The sequence below is a fragment of the Phascolarctos cinereus genome, unplaced genomic scaffold (assembly GCF_003287225.1).
Source record: "Phascolarctos cinereus isolate Bilbo 61053 unplaced genomic scaffold, phaCin_HiC Scaffold_4;HRSCAF=312, whole genome shotgun sequence".
In the NCBI taxonomy this organism is placed as follows: domain Eukaryota; kingdom Metazoa; phylum Chordata; class Mammalia; order Diprotodontia; family Phascolarctidae; genus Phascolarctos; species Phascolarctos cinereus.
The window spans coordinates 683,573,662-683,596,763 of NW_027555847.1; the positions used below are offsets into that span (position 1 = coordinate 683,573,662).

At 49.2% G+C, this 23,102-nt stretch overlaps 1 protein-coding gene across 7 annotated transcripts in view; it reads right to left on the reverse strand.

The window, feature by feature from the left end:
* Positions 1–2,985: 2,985 nt before the first annotated feature.
* Positions 2,986–23,102, reverse strand: part of PNPLA6 (patatin like domain 6, lysophospholipase) — a 40,344-nt gene continuing 20,227 nt past the window's right edge. For 3 of the 7 annotated variants that reach the window (XM_020979865.2, XM_078154239.1, XM_020979862.2), the window contains exons 22-37: positions 11,504–11,644; positions 11,303–11,366; positions 11,042–11,210; positions 10,775–10,957; positions 10,537–10,655; positions 10,280–10,436; positions 9,811–9,927; positions 6,869–6,938; positions 5,749–5,865; positions 5,537–5,653; positions 4,540–4,688; positions 4,300–4,452; positions 4,045–4,164; positions 3,702–3,798; positions 3,478–3,587; positions 2,986–3,303 (exon numbers count right to left, since the gene is read on the reverse strand). In XM_020979865.2, coding sequence (XP_020835524.1) covers positions 3,232–3,303; positions 3,478–3,587; positions 3,702–3,798; positions 4,045–4,164; positions 4,300–4,452; positions 4,540–4,688; positions 5,537–5,653; positions 5,749–5,865; positions 6,869–6,938; positions 9,811–9,927; positions 10,280–10,436; positions 10,537–10,655; positions 10,775–10,957; positions 11,042–11,210; positions 11,303–11,366; positions 11,504–11,644 — 1,955 coding nt within the window. In that variant the 3' untranslated portion in view covers positions 2,986–3,231. The remainder of the gene's footprint in view (positions 3,304–3,477; positions 3,588–3,701; positions 3,799–4,044; positions 4,165–4,299; positions 4,453–4,539; positions 4,689–5,536; positions 5,654–5,748; positions 5,866–6,868; positions 6,939–9,810; positions 9,928–10,279; positions 10,437–10,536; positions 10,656–10,774; positions 10,958–11,041; positions 11,211–11,302; positions 11,367–11,503; positions 11,645–23,102) is intronic. The other 4 variants (XM_078154243.1, XM_078154241.1, XM_078154242.1 and 1 more) reach the window with 2 other exon arrangements.

Below are 23,102 nucleotides of genomic sequence, written 5' to 3' on the forward strand. Positions count from 1 at the left end.
GGGCCGCTGTAAAGAGAATTCTTGTCCAGGGAGGGCTTGGTCTCTACAGCCCCTTCCTGCTCTGATCTGTTGTGATTCTGAGTGGGAATTTTGGCCAGGAGGCTGGGAACTGGGGCCCCTGGGCTGAGGGGCAAGGGCTGAGTCCTAGCAGGCAGAATCACGGCCTCCGAGAGCAGCCAGTTAAACCCTGGGGGCTGCTGGATTATCCCACACTCCCTCTAACTTCAGGTTTCCTCTGGCCTCTACCTGGCTTCCCTTTCTTTGCCTCTCTCTAATCTTTTCTCATTCTCCCAATTCCTAAGCATTTCTCCTGGCTGCTGCCCTCAGGCATCTCTATTTCTCTCCCAACACTTTCCCTGATAAACGAGGTAGCTTCCCTCCTTCTTTCTGTCCATTGCCCGTCCTCTCAGCGACCCAGACCCGAAACTTCAGGGTTTGACCCCTCCTCTCGCACCTCCCACAGCCAAGTATTTGCCAAGTCCCACTGATTCCATCTCTGCAGTATCTTTTCCATCCTTCCCCTCCATTCCCACGGCCCCCACCCTCATTCAGGCCCTCCTTACCTCTCCCCTGGACTGGTCTCCCTGACTCCAGTCTCTCCCTGCTCAGGCCCATCCTTCAAACTGATGCCAGAGTAATCTTCCTAATAATGCACAGGCCTAATCATGTCCCACTTGTAATAACAGTAAGAGCTCACATTTCTATGGCGCTTTGTTGCTGCCAAAGGGCTTTCCCCACAACAATGCTGTGAGGCTGATAATGAATCATGTTTTCCCCTCGTTTTACAGGAGAGGAAACCGAGGCACAAGGGGCTCGATGATTTGCCCAGGGTCACACACTTCCTCAAAGCCAGGTATCTGGTTTTGTTTTGTTGGGGGGTTTTAAGCCTCTTCCAATATCACACAGCCTCTTGAGCAGGCCTGTCGTCTGGGAGCGCCGCAGATGACCCACGCGTTTCTTAAACAGACCGTGTGCATGAGTGTGGCAAGCGAGGAATTCCTTCTGCCGACGGGGGACAGGCAAGCCCTTATCAAACACCTGCTGTGAGCCAGTCACAGCGCTAAGTATGAGAGATCCAAAGTCAAAGAAAGGACCAGGAAGGTCTATTTGAAAGTCAGCACCTTGTCTACAACTTGTCTGAGCTGCTCCGGGCTCTGAGGTCCAGTGACCAGCTCCAGATGGCAGAGCCATCACACGTCAGCGGCCTGACTCTGGCTGGCTCTCCAGCCACTGGGCCAAACTGCCTCTCATCCTCGGTACTGGGTTCTGTTATTCCCATTCTTTTAAGTGATGGCAACACTCTTAGTGACTGCTTGCCTCTCCTTGCCTCTGTCTTGCTCAGGGCAATGAGGGAGATAGCTAGTGATTAAACTGGAGAGGAATGTGGGCAGAAAGCCCCGGAGCCAGCTGCTGCCACCAGGAGGCTTCCTGATGGGCTGACAGTAGCTCCGGGGCTTTACCACGAATGTTGCGGTCCAGGTGGGTGAATCCAGCACCATTCTCTGGAGGGCTGCTAGAGAATTCAGGCTTAGAGACAAACACAGACCATACTAGACTTGGGGAATTTGAGCTAGATACAATAGATAGGAAGGTTTCGGCACCACCCAGGCTGGAACTAGGTCATTTTCCTTTATGTACATTCCTAATCACCTTATCCCAGTGTATTATTTCTGAATTTGTATATTCTCTAATTTCCCTTGTAAATAAATCTTTAAAAAAAAAAACCAGCCAAGTCCTCAAGGTATACAGTGTGTAGAGTAGGTGACAAGAGGAAAGGAGTGGAGGCTAGACCAGGGCACCCTGTTCCAGGGGTGGCAACAGAGGAAAGGGCAAGGTTAACCAGAGAAGGGATAGAGACCCCTGAGCCCAAGAAACCAAGCCCGCTTGGGACCAGGAAGGTCAGGAGAGAGGCTCCTCACTTCAAGTAAGAGGCTCGGTGACAGGTGAATATTTCTAAAGCAATGAAAATAGAAAGCCCTGGGGCCAGATAAAGAGGTCCCCTGGTTAAGTTCAGGGACAGAACTGGAATCCCTAGCACAGGGGTGGGGAACCTGCAGCCACATGTGGCTTCTAGACCTGGGGTGTGGCCTTTGGACTGAGTACAAGTTTTAGAGAAGAGATCCTTTTATTAGGGGGATATGTTCTGTGAAGTTTGGATTCAGTCAAAGGGCCACACTTGAGGACCTTGAGGGCCACAAGCATGTTCCCCACCCATGCCCTAGGAGGTCGATGTGGTTCAAGTGAGGGCCCAAGGCCCAGTGCTGGGCCCTGCTCGAGAACAGAACCTGTTACTTTTTCCTGAATAAAACCCAAACTCCTTAGCCTGGCTCATCCACCGTCCCAGCCTCAGCTCACACGCTTCCGCTCCACAAAGCCCCACAGCTCCAATCCCGGACAGCCTCCTCACTCTTTCCTAAACAAGCCCTGTGCCTTCTGTCATACCACGGCCCAATGCCTCTGCCTGTCAAAGACTCTGTCCTTCTCTTGAGGCACCCATCCCTCAGACCCCATTCCTGACCCCTGGGCTTGCAGGGCTCCTTCCCGAGGCAAAGACTTACTGAAGCCCTCCCTGACTGTCACTTCCTCACTGATGCACACTTCTGAATTTGTATGTAATTATCTACTTACCCTCACAGTAAACCCCAGAAAAAGTATTCCTATGATCTGGATTACGTGGCATCGAGGGTAGGAAAGAGGGACCCTAGAAGGCCTGGCTGGGCTGCGGTCTGCAGGTTCTCTTCCTCTGGGTGTGTTCCATCTCCACAGCCCGCCTGGTGTGCTCCTCAGGCAGGCCGTGGGCTCATAACTCTCCCCTGTGCTCCCAAACCCCTGGGGACACCACCTCAATCGGTGGCCATGGACTGGCTCAATGGTGGAGAAGCGTGGCCCCCTGGTGGCCATTCGGGTGAACAACCACCCAGTGCCTGCCTGAAAGGGTATTCAGTTACTCCACAGTCCTTGGGTCCAGGAGGCAGCAAGCAAGCGTAGAAGAAGCTAGGAGCATTTATTTGGGGGTTGGGGGGGAATAGGGGTCAATTCAGTGCAGGCCCCCCCCACCCCAAGGCAGCTCAGTCCAGTGCCAGGTCAGTGCAGGTGCTGAGGAGTGGTGGGGCGGGGCTGGTGCTTGGGGGCCCCACCCCCACCCTGGGCTACAGCCTTCCCTCAGCTGGGGCCCGATTGGCCCTGGAGTCACTCCCAAGACAGGAGGATGAGACCCCCTCCGGAGACGGCTCAGGCCTCTGCAGTAGAACCAGGGGGGTCCTGGGGGCGGCCTCTCCGATGCCTCAGACTCTTCTCCTCATCCTGTAATAGCAACAGCCCTATATAGGTCCTGGCCATGGCCAGCCCATAACAGAGCTGGGACAGGGTGGAGGGGAGACGAGGGACAGCTTGGGAGCAAGAGGCTCAGAAGTCTGAACAGAGCTGGGAGAGCTTAAGGGGAAACTTCGGAGGGAAACACTGGCTATTTCTACTCACAGTCTCAAAGGTGCTGCTGGGGGTCCCCCCTCCAGGGGAGCCCCCTTCATCTCGGGCTCCATCAGGGCCCCCGTCCTCTTCATACTCTGTCAGACAATCTGATTCCTCTCCTAGGATTTAGGGCCAGAGAAAGTCACAGGCTGACTGGACCTCCTCCGGCTCCCCACCCCCCAACCTTGTCCCTAGTCCCCCCAGGTCCCAGGTCTTAGTTTCCCCTCCCTCACCATCAGCATAGCTGTCAGACACATAGCTTTTGGTTGGCTCAATCCGGGACACGATCTCTGCTAAGTCAGTAAAGCCCGCACTGGGACAGGTCAGCACCTGAGGAATGACCATGGGAGTCAGTGTGTAAGTGGGGGCAGGGGATGGGGAGAGTCCACCATGGGCGTCAGTGTGTATGTGGGGGTGGGAAGGGTCCACCATGGGTGTCAGTGTGTAAGTGGCGACGGGGGATGGGTGGGAGTTCATCATGAGAGTCAGTGTGTAAGTGGGGGCGGGGGATGGGGGAGGTCCACCATGGGAGTCAGCTGCAGTAGTCTACCATTGGGGTGGAGTCCAGTGACTCACATCAGTGGTACGCCGACTCTCATTAAGGTCAGCAGAACGCCTGTCCCTCAACATCTTCTCAATGATGTCCCCACGGCTCCAGCCCCCAAACACCACCTTTCCATGCTGATAACCCACGTCCTGCAGGACCAAGGGAAGGCTGGGGGCAGGGGTTCAACCTGAGATCTTCCCCTCCTGAATCTACCCCCCAACCTTGACCCCATTCCTACCCACTGTTCCCACCCTCACCCCCCACCCTGACCCTCCCATACTCACATATATCTGGTCAAATTTGCCGAAGTCCATGGTTTTGAAGCAGTCTATAGGTGGGCGCAGATACTCACAGTACGAACTTGATTTCACTATCTCTAGCTGCCTCACACAAGACACATAGGCCAGGCGAGACTGGATCTCTGCCATGTCAGGCACCTACAAAGTAAGAGGGCCTCACTTAGCCCAGCCCAGCCCAGCCCCGATCCCCTGCCCCCAGGCTCTGAGTCAGGAGGCCCCACTCACCTTGACCTTCTCAGCCCAGGGGTTGAGACGTTTCCAGAGAAGCCACCAACCTGACAGACTGTCCCCATAGTTGCTCAGGTCAGTTTCATCCTGACTGCCTACATCAATGGCTATCACCGTCTTCGCCCCCATGTTCCGGGCAATGTCAGCTGTAGGGCAGAGATGGGGGAGTCAGCTAGTATAATGGAGGGCTGAGGGAGGACAAAGGGGCTTTTACAGGAGACAGAGTGTGTGTGTGTGTGTGTGTGTGTGTGTGTGTGTGTGTGTGTGTGTGTGCACGCGCACACACGCGCACACCTTGGTGTATGAACATTCAACACTTCTTTTTGAGGGGCTGGGAAGAAAAAAAGTGTACCCAGGAAATGGGGTCCCTCTACCAGACTGCTTCTGAACCCTACCCCAGGCCCACTGTCTCCAGGAGGGGCTACTCGAGGCTGGGGCCACAGGACAGGCAGGGAAGGAGCACCTTCCCTCCCACCCTGCCCCAAGCAGCCACCACAAAGGGCAAAGAACGCGGAGAAAGACCGAGATGGAGAGGAATCAGAGATGACAAGGCAGAGGAGGCAGCATGCCGCCACACCATTCACAGTCTTCCGGGACGCTTTTCTTTCCTTTGCACTCTGTGTGCCTGTGTGGCGTATGTGGAGCCACAGGTGACCTGCATGAGCCCCATGAGTCCAGCTCCTCAGGACATAAAGGGGGCAAACTGATGCGCCTGCACTTGGGGGAGAAGAGGTGAGGGCATGAGGCCGGTTATGAGGGAGGGAGCCCTGGGCTCAGCCTCAGAGGCCCAGGAGGGAAGAGAAAGGTCACTAGGTCTGGTCCGGAGTCACGGGTGCTGGAAGACTGAAGTTGATGGAAGACCGTCGCGACGTCCTCTGTGTTTCCGGGTCCCCAGGTGCCTCTCATGCGCACATCTGTGCCCACATACGTGCATGCCCATGCCCATTTGCACCTGCATGCGATGCCCTGCACCCACCCCCAGCCCGCCACTTGCCTGGCAGGTTGTTGATGTAGCCGCCGTCCATGAGCAGGTGGCCATCCTTCGGGTCACAGAGTGGGGGCAGGTAGCCCGAGAGCGTCATGCTCGCCCGGACATACCGCCACAGAGACCCTGCCCAGGGAGGGGGGACACCACGTCAGGCCCCCCACCCAAGGGCCCCCCCTCACCTGAGGGGGGGCCAAGAGCAGCGTCCCCCCGGTGCTGACCTGGGACATTGTTAACATAGCACCCATCCACCAGGTGGTGCCCATCCGAGGGGTCACACAGGGGGGGCAGGTACGGGCTGTAGGAAGAGCTGGCCCGGACATACCGCCACACGCTGCCTGCGGGGGACAGAGTGGGAGGGGAGTGTGAGAGGATAAGGGGATAAGGAAGTGACAGAGTGGGGCAGGGGTGAGGGAGAAAGGGGCAGCAGGAAAGGGATGGAGGTAGCACAGATAGGGAAGGCACTGGACCGAGCCACATGCTGCCTTCAGAGAAGAGACAAACCATGAGAGACAGAGCAGAAAGAAACAGGCTGCAGGAAGCACTAGGCCAGATGGGCCCACACTCCTTCCAAGGGGACAGAGAGGAATGGGAGCATGAAGGGGGAGGGAGTGGCGAGGGACCAGGGGTCGGGGGGCAGGCGGGGGTGCCTTCAGATACATGGAAAAGATGAGGGGAAGGAAGAAGGGACCAGGGACCTGAGAGGAAATAGGATAAGAACAAGGAGGGTGAAAGATGGCAAGAAGAGGACCATCCTGGGGGAATGGGGAAAGTGAGAAAGGAGGAAGAGTAGAAGAGGATAGCAAGGTGAACTTCCATCCTGGGGAAAGTAGGGACCTGTGGTGGGACCCCCATATCTGCTCCCAGCTCAGGGCCTGGGAGGCCAAACCGTCCAGAGGGTCCCTGGTGGGTTAGCAGGTTAGAGGTTAAAGGTCACTGAGGCTGGGGAACCCTGGCCAGCACCCCAAGGCAGACAGGCAGCTCAGCTGTTAACAATGTCCCAGACAGCACAGCCCCGGCCTCCCCTGCACCCAGGCCCCCAGCAACCATGGCCCCTTGAAGCTGAAAGCCATCAACACTCCCCCTAGTCCCTGAGAATCCACTCCAAAAAGAAGTACAGTCCAGCCCTCCTACACAAGAGCCCTCAAGTTACCCCAATGAGGGGGAACTTGCATAGGGACAGTGCCAAGGTTACCATCAAAGGGTTAGTGAGTGAGTGTTCCATCTGAGCAGGCCCAGGCACTGACACCCTCCCCACTCCCCCCACTTCCTTAGTGGCCAGGCCCCCTGAAGGGCAGTGAAGACGTGGGCCTTAGGAAAAAGAGTGGGGGGGGGGCCTACCGTCCTTGTGCACACGCATGGCTGAGGCAGTGATATCTGTGGTCACATTGAAGTAAGGCAGCCACAGATCCTGGGGGGAAGAGAGACAGTGATTGGTGGACAAAGATGGCAGACAGGGCACAGGGATGGCAACGGGAGGACAGTGATCAGGGAAGACTGAAGGGAATGCTGCTAAAGCCTCACTTTTCTCTTGGTAGGAATTACATCGAAAGAGTTTAAGAAGCATCATAATAATAGCTAACTACAGCACAGTAAGGCTTAACAACACTTTACAAACGTTTTCTCATATTTGATGCTCATAACAACTGTACCTTTAGAAGGCGCCTCTTCCTCTCCCTCCCTGTGCCCCCAGGAATAGAACCCCAATGGATAAGGTCCTTGGCTTACATTTCAGGAAGGACATTTACTCTCAGATAAACACCCAGACAATGAACGTCTTTATATGCTTTTTGTCTCCCCCAGCTCCCCTTAGAAAACAAGCTCCCTATGGGCAAGGACTGGTTTGTTCTTTGTACTTGTATCCCTAGAGCCTGGCACATAGCAGGTACTCAACAAATGCTTGTAGATTAATGGACAGACGGATAGCCGGATGGATGGATGGATGGGTGGATGGACAGATGTGGAGAAGCTGTTGGTATTCCCAGGGGTCCTTAACCTGTTTGGCCATCACTTTTGGGAAGCCTAGGGACCTCTTCTCAGAATCATGTTTTCAAATGCACACAATAAAACACACAGGATTACAAAGGAAACCAATGATGTTAAAATATAGTTATCAAAATATTTTTAAAAGACATGTTCACAGACCCCAGGTTAAGAACCCCCAATCTAACTAATGCATTGTTGGTACAGTTTTGAACTGATCCAATTATTCTGGAGGCCAATTTGGAACTATGCCCAAAGGGCTATAAAACTGGGCATGCTCTTTGATCTGGAAGTACCAATACTAGGTCTGTATCACAAAGAGATCAAAGAAAAGGGAAAAGAACCTATCTGTACAAAAATATTTATAGCAGCTCTTTTTGTGGTGGCCAAGAATTGGAATCTGAAGGGATGCTCATTAATTGGGGAATGGCTGAACAAGTTGTGGTATGTGATTGTGATGGAATACAACTGTGCTGTAAGAAACGATGAGCAGGATGGTTTCCAAAAAACCTGGGAAGACTTCCATGAACTGATGCTGTGAAGTGATGCCACAGTAATGGCAATAGTGTACAATAATCAACTGTGAAAGACTTTTATATTCTGGCCAAGACAATGACCCAAGACAATTCCAAAGGACCCATGATGACAAAATGCTATCCCCCTCCAGAGAGAACTGATGAACTCTTGAGTATAGAAGGAAACATACTTTTTTTTACTTTCTCTATTTTTCGTGTGTGTGTGTGTGTGTGTGTGTGTGTGTGTGTGTGTTTTCTTTTGCAACATGACTAATATGGAAATGTTTTATATGACTTCACATGTATAACATATATTGCTTGCCTTCTCAATGAGTAAGGGAGGGGCAGAAGGAAGGGAGAGAATTTGGAACACAAAATTTAAAAAAAATGAATGTTAAATTTTTTTTACATGTAGTCGAGGAATATTTAATGAAATAAATTAAATTATACTTAAGAAAAAAAAAACAACCACCTCAGTCTAAGCTGAATGGGCATAATCAGGGGAAGGATCGTCACCTCTGAAGCATGGGAGGTATTAGATAGAGAGTGGGCAATGTATAAGAGATCTGAGAGCCTCAAGACAAGAAATAGCAGAGATACTAAAAAGGAACTTGGGGAAGGGGAGGTGGGGGGAGGGGAGGTGGAGGAGCCCTCCAATTTCAGAACAGAAAGGATGCCTCTTCTCCTCTGGAGACAAGCAAGCACTGGTGGGAATATTCAAGGAGAAACCATGGGGAAAAGGGCTAAAATGGCAGCTGGGCTCCAGGAACTGGCTTGGTCTGATACATAGGGCAGCTATCTGGTACTTACGGGGAAATCAAGTGAAAGCTCCTGCCATGAGCAAGATGACAGTGTTGAATGAGAATGTAAAGATGAGAATGCACAAAGGATGGAAAAAAGAGTGGAGAAAATAGGCTGAGAATCAGAGGATATGCCAAAGAAGAGACAGGAGTAGCAATGTCCAAGTTGAGACAAGAGGGTCTGAAGTCAGAGTGAGAAAACATCTTCCATTCTCATGAAGGCTCACGTCCTCACTGCTCTCCAGGTAACCCAGCCTCATCTGGAGGGGAGGTGTCTGCTTCTCTGGGAATCAGGTGGGAGGCTCAAAAAATCTTAGCAGGAACCGCAGGCTAATTGTGGCATAACCTTAAGCCCATGCCCAAAGCCTCAGGGTACAAGATTGGGCCAGGGCTAAGGATGCTAGGCTGATATATCCTGATAAGAAGTTAATGACCACGATCCACAGGGTCAGATGAATGGTGGGCCCATGAAAGCCAGAGAAGACAGAAGAAGGGCAGGAGAGGAGGGGGAGGAGAACAGGAGCGGAGACAGTTTCTGGGGCTGGAGCAGCCTGCAGAGGAAGAGACTCCTCCCATAAGATGAAAACTGCTCCAGTCCCAATCACCTGGAGCTGTGCGCCTGGCTCACAGTGCCCAGACCCTTGCTCCCTTGGGGCCTGCTGCAAATTCTGCCAAGTTGGGGCCAGGAAATGAGTAGGGGCCATTTGCCAAATCCTCTTTCCCAGACAGAGAAAAGGAAAAACAGGGAGCGCACCCTCTACTAGGCCCTTGTGGCAATGGTAGAATGGGATGGGTGAAGAGGCCAGTCCCTGGACTCAAACCATGAAGCCAAATGCCTGAGGGTTTGATCCAAAGAAGGAGGTAAGGGAGAGAGCAGGCAAAGATGTCAGAGCATGGCAGGGGGGACAGAAGAGAAGAAAGAGGTCTGAGGATCAGGATGAAGGGAATGTGAGAGGTGGAGGGGATCCCGGAAGAAGAGCAGCACCTCGATCTGCCTGTCCTGGAAAACCCGGTGGATACTTCGGTTGAAGGCAGAGCCTGAGAACATGGAGGTGACAGGGTACGTGAGGTCCAGCACCGGCTCAAACACTGATGTCATGCTCTGTGGGAGACATGGAGAGAAGGCCAGGGAGCTTGACGCCAGGTGGTAGGGAGCATGGTTGCTGCTAAGATTCACAGGAGGATGCCAAGGGGGCCTGAGAGGTTTGGAGGGGGACACCAAGGGGGCCTGAGGGGTTTGTAGGGGGACACCAAGGGGGCCTGAGGGGTTCACAGGAAGTCACTGAGGTTTATTGGGGGGAACCAAGGGACCTGAGGCACTCTCACAAGGGAACACCAAGGGAGTCTGGAGGGTTCACAGGGGCCACCGAGGTTTGTAATAGGCATGAGGGATTCAAAGAGGGATCTCAGGGCACAGTGGGGAGGGGGGGGCAGGGAGAAGGTCCCGGGAGTACCTTGGCCCATTCCCGAGCACGCTGCTTAGTACGACTTGCACTGCGTTCTTCTGCATAAAGGGCCCCAATGAAGGAGCCAATGGACGTGCCACCCACCATGTCCACGGGCACACCAGCCTCCTCCAGCGCCTTCAGCACCCCAATATGGGAGCAGCCCCTGGAGGCCAAGGATCAATGATCAGCAGTCCCCAATCAGAAGCTGGCCTTTCTCTAGCCCCTTTCCCCACCACCTGCCTATGTCTGGAGCCATCGTTTACCTGGCCCCACCCCCTCCCAGGACGAGGGCGATGGTGTTTCCCGTCAGCACCCGGGCCAAGCGGGAGAAGTCACTGTGGCGGTCAGCATGGCGAGAGAAGACCTTCTCGTAGAGCTCTCGCTGGGAAGGCAAGGTGGGAACGTGCACTTGGCAGGGGGAGCGGGGGCCACGATCCTCAGTTCCATCTGCTTCCCCCATCCTCCCCGAGTCCCCCCCCCCCGCCCCGAGCCCAGCGGTACCAGCTTGGCAGGACTGCGGCGGGAGAAGAGCCGGCGTGGGCAGCGCAGGTGCAAGTGGCCTGAGCACCAGCTACGCATGTTGAGCCACTCAACGGTGCGGGCGGGCCCCGGGCCCTCCTCCCGGTGCAGCAGGACCAGCTGCTTCAGGGCCCGCACCGCCGTGCTCTCCAGCCTCTGCTCCAGCTGCGCAGGAAGCAGATCGGGTCAGACCAGGGCCGGGAGGCCAACATTCTGGGACGGGAGGGGCTGAAGGTCAGGGGTCAGCACCTGGCCAAGAGTGGGCTCCTGGTCCCCCAGGCCCACGATGAGGATGCAGTCAGCCTGGCGCAGGCAGCGCACAGTCCAGGGGGTGAGGGAGCCGTCTGTTTGGTAGAGCACGATGCGGTGTGTGTCCTCTTGCTGGGCCAGCCAACCGGACAGCCGGAACTCCTGGATGCTGCACGAGGTTTGAAGGAATGAGCAGCAGTGCCAGCGAAGGACCCTGGCCCCTAATCCCTCCCAGCTCCTTGTGCCTTCCCAGCCTCCCACCTGTCCAGCGCCGAAGCCCCGAGCCGCGCCCGGATGATGTCGCTGTTGAGGAGCAGAGTTGGGCCTGGAGGAAACAAGGGAGGGAATCTTAGGGGACATCCCCTGTAACTCCCCCCACCCCACCCTGCTCCATTCCATGGGTTGACAGGCCCAGGGACCCCTCCCCAATGCTGACCAAGGCACTCCTTCTTCCACACTGACCAATGGCTCTCAGAGCATGTTGCAACTCCAGGGTGAAGGCTACCATGGGCACCTCTGCACACACAGGCAGCACAGCCACTGTGGCCAGGTTACTGGCTGGGTTGGTAAGTTCCGAAGGAGGCGGCACACCAAGCCCTGAACCTAGGGAGAGACCAGGATACACCCTGACCCATCCAGAACCTCTACCATCCAATCCCTTTAACCCTCTGCCCTGTCCCCAGAGTGCCCCCAACCTTCCAACCCTCTGCTTGTCCCTGAAGTCCCCCCTTACCTTCCAACCCTCTGCCCTGTCCCCAGAGTACCCCCTCAACCTTCCAACCCTCTGCCCTGTCCCCAGAGTGCCCCCAACTTTCCAACCCTCTGCTTGTCCCTGAAGTACCCCTTACCTTCCAACCCTCTGCCCTGTCCCCAGAGTAGCCCCTCAACCTTCCAACCCTCTGCCCTGTCCCCAGAGTACCCCCAACCTTCCAACCCTCTGCCCTGTCCCCAGAGTGCCCCCTACTTCCAACCCTCTGCCCTGTCCCCAGAGTGCCCCCAACCTTCCAACCCTCTGCTTGTCCCTGAAGTCCCCCCTTACCTTCCAACCCTCTGCCCTATCTCCCTTCAGACTCTGCCCTGTCTCTAGACTCCACCCCATATCTCCAGACTGTCCCCGAACCCATAAGAGGTGGTGAATGCAAAGTGGGAAGCAAACAGGCCAGCTTCTTGGAGTCCAAGGAGAAAAAAGAAAGAGGCTAAAACAGGAGCACAATCAGCACCCAAAGTCTCCCAGTGACCCAAGTCAGAAGACTTGGCATCATGGCGAGACCCTATGCCACCGTGCTAGCTGGCTGTCGGCATTAAGGGGATCTGAAGATGCATGCACATAAGAGGTGCGTGCAAAAGCCCAAGCTGCTACACACCGGATGGGTCTCGGGCTGTTAAAGGCATGTCAGGTGCCTCTGAGACCGAGCAGCGAGGCTGAAAGCACCTCAAAACCCAGAGAGAGAGAATAAAACAACAAAATTCACGATGAAAGCACCGAGCCAAGGTAAGTTGGAAGAGAGGACAGACAGCAAAGGGCTTTGGATGGAAATCTAAAGACAGCAGCAGAGCAGACTGTGTCGATGGGTGAGAGAAGGGAGTCCCCTATTTCTATTGCCAGAGCCTGACAGACTGAAAAAACGACAATTGTGGGGGGCCAAGGCAGCCCAGAGAGTGCCAGGAAGAAGCCCTGAGGAGGAAACTAAAGGTTAGAGAAAGATCAGAGATTTAGGGTTAGCAGGGACCTTGGCAGCCATCTGCTACAAACTGCTCATTTTACAGATGAAGAAACAGGCCCACAGAAGGTGCCTTGCCCAAGATCGCACAGCCAATAAAATCGCAGAGCTGAGATTGGACCCCATGTCCCCAAACTCCAACTTCAGTTTTTTCTCCAACACTGCATGTGTCCAGGGATGTCCTGGGAAAACAGGATCCCTCTCTGTGACTCCTTCTCCATAGGGAGTGGAACCTGTGGTCTGGAACCTTGCTCATCCTGCTGCCCGGAATGCAGACAAACTGCTAAAGCAGCCCCAAGAGATGTCCGGCCCAAATCCCTAGAGCTGCCCAAACCACCCAGGTTGGGGGGAGCATCCAAGAAGAAATGAGGACGCAAGGGCTAGGAGCCTGGGAGTCCTGAAGATGGCTGGCAAGAGCTGCAGGAGCCTTCGCCCCAAGGCCAATCAAGACAAGAACTCTGAAACCAGAAGCATCGTGAGGAGACCAAGTCTGGAAGAAGGCACAGAGGGCCGACATTCAGGGAACTGGCTGCACCAGATGCCGGCGACTGCTGGAGAGATTAGGGAAGAGTGATCACCCTGCCCTTCCTTCCCCTCTCTGGGCTTGTGTTTTCCCATTTGGACTATGTTACCACTAAAGACCCTCTGGTCCACTGACTACCTCTCTTCATGACAACAGTTTTCCAGGACAGCAGAAAGGGAACATGGGGGCTCACTAGCAGAAGCTGCTGGAATACGTGATCAGAAAGACAGTGAAACTCACATTCATGGGAACTTGAGACTCCCCCAAAGCAGGAAATCAACACGACAGCTTGGTGTGGCCCTGGATCAGTCTCAGAGCTAACAAAGCCAAGCCCCATGAGAAGGAGCTTTGTTAGAAGGATAAGGCCAAGAATGCTGCTGCCTCCTTCACTGCTAAGCCCTTGGACTAAAGCTCATGCAAAGGCATTCAGGATGCTATTGCCAAGTCCTGGGAAGGCCCAGCCAGAGCCAACTGAAAGGCAATGTGGCATAATGTTAGATTTGAAGTCAGGAAGAGCTGGGTTCAAATCCTGCCTGAGATTAGCTGTGTGTAAGGGACACTCATTGGCAAAATGAGCATCCTCACTGTAGTGAGAAGGATCAACCGAAATGACTCCTAGAGCTCTTTTAAGGTTTACAAAGTGCTTCTCATCCAAATCAGTTAAATGAGTGATGAGACAAGAAAGTCACGACCATGCTGACTTGGGCTATCATCCATATGGTTCTACTGGAACCACATTATCAGGAGAGACCAAGGATAAAGAAAAGATCTGTCTGGGTCTGTTTCAGTCACCTGCAAAAGGGAGATGAGAACAAATTAAGAACACACCATACTATAGAGGCTTCAGTTATGGTCCTGGCAACAGACTGCATCTACTCTTTGAAAGCCAAGCTATGGTCAAAGCACGGAAATGCTCAGCACCAGGGAGCTGTCCACCAGACAATGAATTCTTGAGCCCAGGCAACCCAAGAAAGCAGAGAAAAACACAAAATGGTCCTCAGGTCTCAGTTGCCCCCATCAGCTCTGCAGTGATGGTAACAGAGGGGGCATAAGGGGTGGAGGACCAGTTTTAAGGCTATCAATCAGCATTAACTTAATTGTTCATGCCCGAACATAAGATGTTTGCCCAGTGAGTCAACATGCTGCTACAGGAAATGAATGGTGTCAATATTGACTTTATGGCATAAACCGAAACCAGAAGATAGGAGGAAAGTACAGTTTAACGCAAGGAGGGCTCACGAGTCCTCTTAAGAGAGACAAATAAAGGAACTGGGGGAGTTGTTTTTGTCACAGGCCCAAAAGGAACAAGAAAGAAACATCACTGAAGGGGCCATAGTGTGATCCCCCTTTGCAGTACTTGGGATGAGAACAAGCCAAAAAGCCCACCAAGAAGATAAGAGCAGCTTGTACAAGGAGGACATGGGCAGAGCAGCTCCCTCCACCTCAGGAAAGTCCTTCTAAACTGATGAAACACATCTCTGTCCTCTTGGGGGTGGGACGGGGTGGGGGTGGGGGGGCGGAAGAGATAACCATGGGCGTGGAATTCTCTATCAGATGTGGTTGCTTGGTCAGCAAGCATTGCTTAACTGTTTTTCTTTGCTACAAGGGAAGGTTCGGTAGGGAAGAGAGAGTACATAAGAAAATCACTGTAATGTAAAAAAAAATCCCCAATGTCATCCAATTTTTTAATGGGGGTGCGAAGAATCCTCCACATTAAATCAATATGGAAGCATGGATCTAGAGCTGGAAAAGACCTCATTTTTCAGATGAGGCTCAGTGACATATAGTAAAAACAAGCGACTTTAGTGCAAAAGTGGGTACAAGGAAAGATGGTGAAAAAAATACTGAAAAAAGTAATCATCCAGTTTCTGCATAAAGTCCTCCAAAGAGGCAAGCCCACCACCTCCAGAGATAACCTATTTAATTTTTCTACAGCTTTGGAAAGGTGGGAAGTTTTTTGTGACATCAAGCCTAAATCTGGCTCTTTGCAACTTGGCAATTGGTTGCTCCTGGTTCTGCAAGATGGGGCCAAACAGCGTAAGTTTAGTCCTTCTTGCATATGACCACCCTTCAAATGCCTGGACGTGGCAATCTTGTCTCTCCACTGTCATCTTCCCCCCCCCAAGATTCTGCTATTCTTTCAATACATTCTGCAGACCCCCAGCAAGCTCACACGTGGACCCAAGATCTCAACCGACTACACATGAAGCCTCACACTTTTGTAGCTTTCCATTTATTAAAAACTGGTGAAAGCCTCACCAATGAGTGCCAACGTTGTCCAATGCTTTTGGACAATCAATCTGAGTCTTGTTGTTTACAGTCGTCATCACTGACTTGTATGAACTGAGGCAGAGTGAAATGAGAAGAACCAGAAGACGTGCAGTAACAACCGTATCATAAAGACAAAAAAAAACTTTGAAAGAGTTGAGAACTCTGATCAATGCAATGACCAACCCTGTCTCCAGAGGACTGATGATGATGATGATGCACGTTACCTCTGCCTCCTGATGGAGATGGGGATGGACTCAGGGTGAGGAATGAGACATTTCCAAGGCCATTCTCCACAAAGCTGTCAAATGGATCTTCCTAAAGTCTGACCATGTCACGCTCCTACTCAATAAACTCCAAGGGCTCCCTATCACTTGCGAGATCAAATACAAAACCCTCTGGCATTTGAAGCCCTGACCCCTTTCTCCCTTTTCTGTCCTTTTACACTTTCCTCCTTTCATTCCCTTTTCCCAAACCCTGAATGTACTCATCGATCCAGTGACGTGGGCCTCCTGGCTGGTCCTTGAACAAGAGTCTCCATTTCCCAACTCCGGGCATTTTCACCAGCTGCCCCCCGTACCTGAAACTCTCTCCCTCCTCACTTCTGTCTCCTGGCTTCCCTTCACATCTCAGCTAAAATCTCCCCTTTTACAGGAAGCTTTCCCTAATCCCTGTAATTCTCGTGCCCTCGCTCTACTGATTATGTCCAATTTTGCCTGCACAGATTTTGTTTGTACATAGCTCTTAGCATATTGTCTCCCCCATTAAGTTGTGAGCTCCTTTAGAGTAGGGACTGATGATCTTTTGCCCTTCTTTGTATCCCCAGAGCTCAGCCCAGTGCCTGGCACACAGTAGGCCCTTAATAAATGTTCACTGACTGACTGATTGCTGAGTGTCTGCCTCCCTAGGTCATCACAGGGATCCATGGAAGGGAGCGGAGCGTCGTGGCTGTAGTCCACACACTGATGACAACAATCAGCTCTACTCCCACGGATCACCAGACCAGTGTTCTCTGGGTCCTCCTGGATGTCATCACCAAGGTTACGTTCCTGTTCTTCGATGCTGCTGCCTTCCCTTTTGCTTTCCCCCACATCTCCACTCGCTACAATGCCATCCCTCATTCAAGGTCTTTATCCAAAGCTCTCTCTTCTCTCCACAGTCTTCTTTGATCACCCCAACCTATCTTCAGAACCCCTACTCCTCTTTACAAAATCATATACACATGGTAGCTACAAAGCAAAATGGCGAATTAATGAACGGCTTATGTTTATTTTAACCTAATTTTAAATGCATTTCAGGGGAAAACCAAGCACCTATGAATGTGATTCAGGGAGTTCCAGTTTTCCCACGTAGTAAAAGGGATGAGAAGCATAAGACATCCTCTAATAGGTAAATGGTTAAAGGAATGGTCAAAAAGTCCTTCAGGAAAAAAAATACAAATTATTAACTACCATTGAAAGATCGCTCCCACATCACTAGTAATCAACTGCCCAGAAGCAAGGCCTCAGATGACCCACTTCCTTTGGGGCTCAGATGTGCTCCTGTATCACTCCACTGGAGGATAAGCCATTCAGGGTTAAAAATGAATGGCTGTGTTTAATTGCAAACACAGAGTCAGAGTTCAGGCTGTGCTTACACGAGGCAGGCCAGGCTCCTAATGTCCCGAAGCGATAGTCTTGGGGACTGAGAGAAGAGAAGGTGGAGCTCCAGAGTGGGAAAGGAGAATTCTCCCTCTGAACTGACACCGTGCCAAAAGGGCAGATGCCAAAGACAAAAAGCCTACAGATCGAGAGAGCAAGAAGGAACCTTAGAGACCATCTAGGCTGGGATTCTCATTTTATAAGGGGGGGGGAAACTGAGTCCCAGAGAGGAGAAGAGCCTTACTCAAGGCCACACAAAGAGTCAGGGGCAAGAAGAAGCAGAACTCAAACCCAAAGTGCTCCTCAGCTCAGTGCACCTCGCAGGGTCAGGCGTGGGCCTTCCTGGGAGTCCTGGTCACACTACAGGCTTACACACTCGTCAGTGTCCAACTCCTTCCCCCCATCTTCTAGATGAAGAAACTGAGGCTCACCCAGATAGTAACAGAACCTGGATTTGAACCCAGATCCTCTGGCTCTAAGGCCAGTGCTTCCCCCTGTCCTATGCTGCCTTCACTGACCTTTCCAGACTAACAAGGATAAAAAAAACCAGGCTTCTGAGCGCCTGCAGCTGTTTGGCCAACGCAGATCCAGCACATCAGGAAACTCTGTCCAGAGCACCCTTGAAATCCTGCAGAGCCTAGCCCTGGTCATGCCCAGGCAGGGCCCAAGGAAAGGACTGACAGCCTGAGAAGAAGAGAAGCTGGCAACAGTCCATCCACAAAAGCCTTGGACACAAGACATGCACCCCTGTGGTGCTTGTTGGGGGGAGCCCTGTGCTGGCTACCATGGCCAGCTCGGATTTCAGGAAGGGGAGAAGCAGGGGAGCAGAGGGGAAGGAAAGGCCCTCAGCACAGCACAGCACAAGACAGCACTGTCTCTGTCACAGGACCAGAGATTCAGGGAGGTCCTCTAGTCTCCTTCATTTTTACAGAGGAGGAAACGGAGGCCCAGAGAAGGGAGGTGACTTGCCAGGATCACACACATCTGAAGCAATATTTAGAATCAGATTTTCCTGAGTCTAGGGCTCTGCCCACTATAACACCTGGCTGTTTAGGACATTCTGCCCAAACTCTCAGCCAAGTAGGGAGGCTGTTAAAAATACAGGATATGTACCAAATGGTATAGCACCTAAATTTCTGAAAAAACTAAATGAGTTACAGGAGGAAACAGACAATAAATCTATACTAGTGGGGGACTTCAACTTTCCCCTCTCAGAACTAGACAATTTAATCAAAAAATAAATAAGAAAGAAGTTAAGGAGGTGAATAAAATTTTGGAAAAGCTAGATATGATAGATCTCTAGAGAAAACTGAATGGGAATAGAAAGGAATATACCTTTTCTCTGCAGTACATGCATGGCACCTACACAAAAATTGGCCATGTATTAGGACATAAAAACCTCACAACCAAATGCAGAAAAGCAAAAATATTAAGTGCATCCTTTTCAGATCATAATGCAATAAGAATTATATTCAATAATGGGCAATGAAAAATAGATTAAAAATTAATTGGAAACTGAACAATCTATTCCTAAAAAATAAATGGGTTAAAGAACAAATCATAGAAACAATTGATAATTTCATTAAAGAAAATGATAACAATGAGACAACATACCAAAATCTATGGGATGCAGCCAGAGTGGTACTCAGGGGAAAATTTATACCGTAATTGCTTACATCAATAAAACAGAGAAGGAGCAAATCAATGAACCGAGTGTACAACTAAAAAAACTAGAAAAAGAACAAATTAAAAATCCCTAATTAAACACCAAATTGGAAATTCTGAAAATCAGAGGAGAGATTAATAAAATTGAAAGTAAGAAAACCATTGAACTAATAAATAAAACTAGAAGCTGGTTTTATGAAAGAAAAAAAAACAATAAAACAGATAAACCATTGGTTAATTCGATTAAGAAAAGGAAAGAAGAAAACCAAATTACTAATATCAAAAATGAAAAAGGTGAATTCACCACCAATGAAGAGGAAATTAAGACAACTATTAGGAGATATTTTGCCCAATTATATGCCAATAAATTTGACAGTCTAAATGAAATGGATGAATATCTACAAAAATATAAATTACCCAGATTAACAGAAGAAATAGAATACTTAAATAAACCAATCTTAGAAAAAGAAATTAAACAAACCATCAATGAACTTTTGAAGAAAAAATCTCCAGGGACAGATGGATTCACAAGCAAATTTTATCAAACATTTAAAAAACAATTAATCCCAATACTACATAAATTATTTGGAAAAAATAGGCAAAGGAGTCCTACCAAATCCCTTTCACAACACAAATATCATGCTGATACCTAAATCAGGAAGAGCCAAAATAGGGGAAGAAAATTCTAGACCAATTTCCCTAATGAATATTGATGCAAAAATCTGAAATAAAGTACTAGCAAGGAGACCACAGAAATCAGTCACAAAGCTCATACACTGTGACCAGGTGGGATTTATAACGGGAACGCAAGGCTGGTTCAATGTTAGAAAGACTACCCGCATGACTGATCATATCAATACCAAAACCAACAGAAATCCCAGGATCATCTCAACAGATGCAGAAAAGGCCTCCAACAAAATACAACACCCACTTCTATTAAGAACACTAGAGTGCGTGGGAATGAATGGCGCTTACCTTAAAACGATAAACAATACTTATCTAAAGCTATCAGCAAGCACTATCTGTAACGGCGATAAGCTAGAAAACCTTCCCAATACAATCAGGACGAAGCAAGGATGCCCATTACCACCTCTATCATTCAATATTATACCAGAAATGTAAGCTATAACAATAAGAAAAGAAAAAGAAATTGAAGGAATTAGAAGAAGCAATGTGGAAACAAAACTATCGCTCACTGCAGATGATACGATGGTGTACTTAGAGAATCCTAGAGAATCAGCTAAAAAACCAGTTGAAACAATTACCTATAGCAAAGTTACAGCAGACAAAATAAACCCACACAAATCATCAGCATTTCTATATGTTACAAACAAAGTCCAGCAGCAAGAGATAGAAAGAGAAATTCCATGTAAAATAACTGCAGACAATATAAAATGCCTGGGAGTCTATCTGCCAAGACAAACCCAGAAACTATATGGACACAACTACAAAACACTTGTCACACAAATAAAGTCAGATCTAAACAACTGGAAAAATATTAATTACTTATGGGTAGGCCAAATCAATATAACAAACATGACAATTCTACCTAAATTAATCTGTTTATTCAGTGCCGTACCAATCAAACTACCAAAAAAAGTATCTTGTGGAGCTAGAGAAAATAATAAGGAAATTCATGTGGAAGAACAAAAGGTCAAGGATATCAAAGCATTCGATGAAAAAAAAGTGAAGGAAAGGGGTCTAGCTGTATAAGATGTAAAATTGTATTATAAAGCAGTAATTATCAAAACAATCTGGTACTGCCTAAGAAATAGAGTGGGGGATCAAAGGAATACATTAGGTACAGATTACATTATAGTAAATGACCATAGTAATCTAGCATACGATAAACCCAAAGATCCAAGCTTTTGGAACAAAAATTCAGTATTTGACAAAAACTGTGGAGAAAATTAGAAAATACTATGACAAAAACTAGGTATATGGGCAGCTAGGTGGTGCACTGGATAGAGTATCAGCCCTGGATTCAGGAGGACCTGAGTTCAAATCCGACCTCAGACACATAACACTTACTAGCCGTGTGACCCTGGGCAAGCCACTTAACCCCACTGCCTAGCCCAAAAAACCAAACCAAAACAAAAGGGTACATGATTTACACATAAAGGGTGATACCACAAGCAAATTAGGAGAGCATGGAATACATTATTTATCAGATCTATAGGTAAGGGAAGAATTTAAAAGGAAGGAAAATTAAAAGAGCATCACAAAATGTAAAATTGATAATTTTGATTATATTAAATTGAAAAGTTTTTGCACAAATAAAACCAGTGAAACCAAAATTAAAAGGAAAGCAGAAAATTGGGGAGGGAGGAAATTTGCAACAAGTATCTCTGATAAAGGCCTCATTTCTCAAATATACAGAGAACTGAGTCTAATTTATATAAATGCAAGTCATTCCCGAATTGATAAATGGTCAAAGGACATGAACAGGCAGTTTTCAGACAAAGAAATCAAAGCTATCCATAGTCATATGAAAAAATGCTCTAAATCACTACTGATCAGAGAAATGCAAATTAAAACAACTCTGAGGTACCTCCCACACCCATCGGATTGGCTAATATGGCAGAAAAGTAAAATGTTGAATGTTGGAGGGGATGTGGGAAAACTGGGACACTAATGCACCACTGGTGGAGCTGTGAACTGATCCAAGCATTCTGGAGAGCAATTTGGAACTATGCCCAAAGGGCTATCAAACTCTGCATACCCTTTGTTTTTTTTTCATTTTGTCTTTTGTTTGTTTGTTTTCATTTTGTTTTTTGTTTGTTTGTTTTGCTAGGCAATGGGGTTAAGTGACTTGCCCAGGGTCATAAAGCTAGTAAGTGTCAAGTGTCTGAGGCTGGATCTGAACTCAGGTCCTCCTGACTCCAGAGCTGGTGCTCCATCCACTGCGCCACCTAGCTGCCCCTCTGCATACGCTTTGATCCAGTAATTATCACCGCTATGTCTGTATCCCAAAGAGATCAAAGGAAAGGGGAAAGGACCTACATGTACAAAAATATTTATAGCAGCTATTTTTGTGGTGGTTAAGAACTGGAAATCAAGGGGATGCTCATCAATTGGGGAATGGCTGAACAAGCTGTAGTATATGATTGTGATGGAATATTACTGTGCTACAAGGAATGACAAGCAGGATGCTCCCAGAAAAACCTGGAAAGACTTACATGAACTGATGCCAAGCAAAGGTGAGCAGAACCAGTAGAAAGTGGTACCCACTAACAGCAATATTGTACAATGAAGAACTGTGAATGACTTAGCCATTTTCAGCAATACAATGATCCAAGACAATCCCAAAGAACTAATTATGAAGCATCCTATCTGTCTCCAGAAAAAGAACTGATATTGTCTGAATACAGAATGAAGCATGCTATTTTTCACTTTCTTTCATTTTTTAAAAATTTGAGTCTTCTTGTACAAAATGACTAATATGGAAATGTTTTACATGACTGCACATTTATAACCTATATATGATTGCTTACCGTCTCAAGGAGGGGAAAGGGGAAGGGGGAAAGGAGGGATAATTTGGAACTCAAAATTCTAAAAACAAATGTTAACAAATTGTTTTAACACACAATTAGGGAAAAAATTAAATATATTTAATTTTTTTTAAAAATACAGAATTAAGTTGGAGAAGACGTGTGCCTTCTTCCTAAAACTGAGCCTGGGCTGTCCTGGGAGACTCTATTACTTGTTGTTCAGCTGTTTTAATGTCTGTGTCAGACTCTCTGTGACCCCATTTGGGGTTTTCTTTGCAAAGATACTGGAGTGGTTTGTCATTTCCACCTCCAGCTCATTTTGCAGATGAGGAAACTGAGGCCAACAGGGTTAAGTGACTTGCTCAGGGTCACACAGCTAGTAAGTGTCTGAGGCCAGATTTGAACTCACGAAGATGAGTCTTCCTGACTCTCAGACCAATGCTCTATGCAGTATGGCGCCACCTAGCTGCCCAACTTTTACTTCCTTCCTAATAATCAGAGCTGTCCAACACTCTCAAAGGCTTCCTTGGACAGCAGGAGTTTCCCCCTTAGAAGTCTTCTAGGCAAGCTGAGATGACCATTTCCAGACAGTGTGGGAGCAGACAATCTGCAGGTAGGGATGGACTAGACTGCATGTCATCCAAGATTCTGCCATTCTGTGATTTTTAGGTGTCTGAACCCCAAAGGCTATTGAGAGCATCTAGGGAGATCCTCAATCTCCCTGGGAGGCCAGGGGCAAAAGGAAGCATGGAC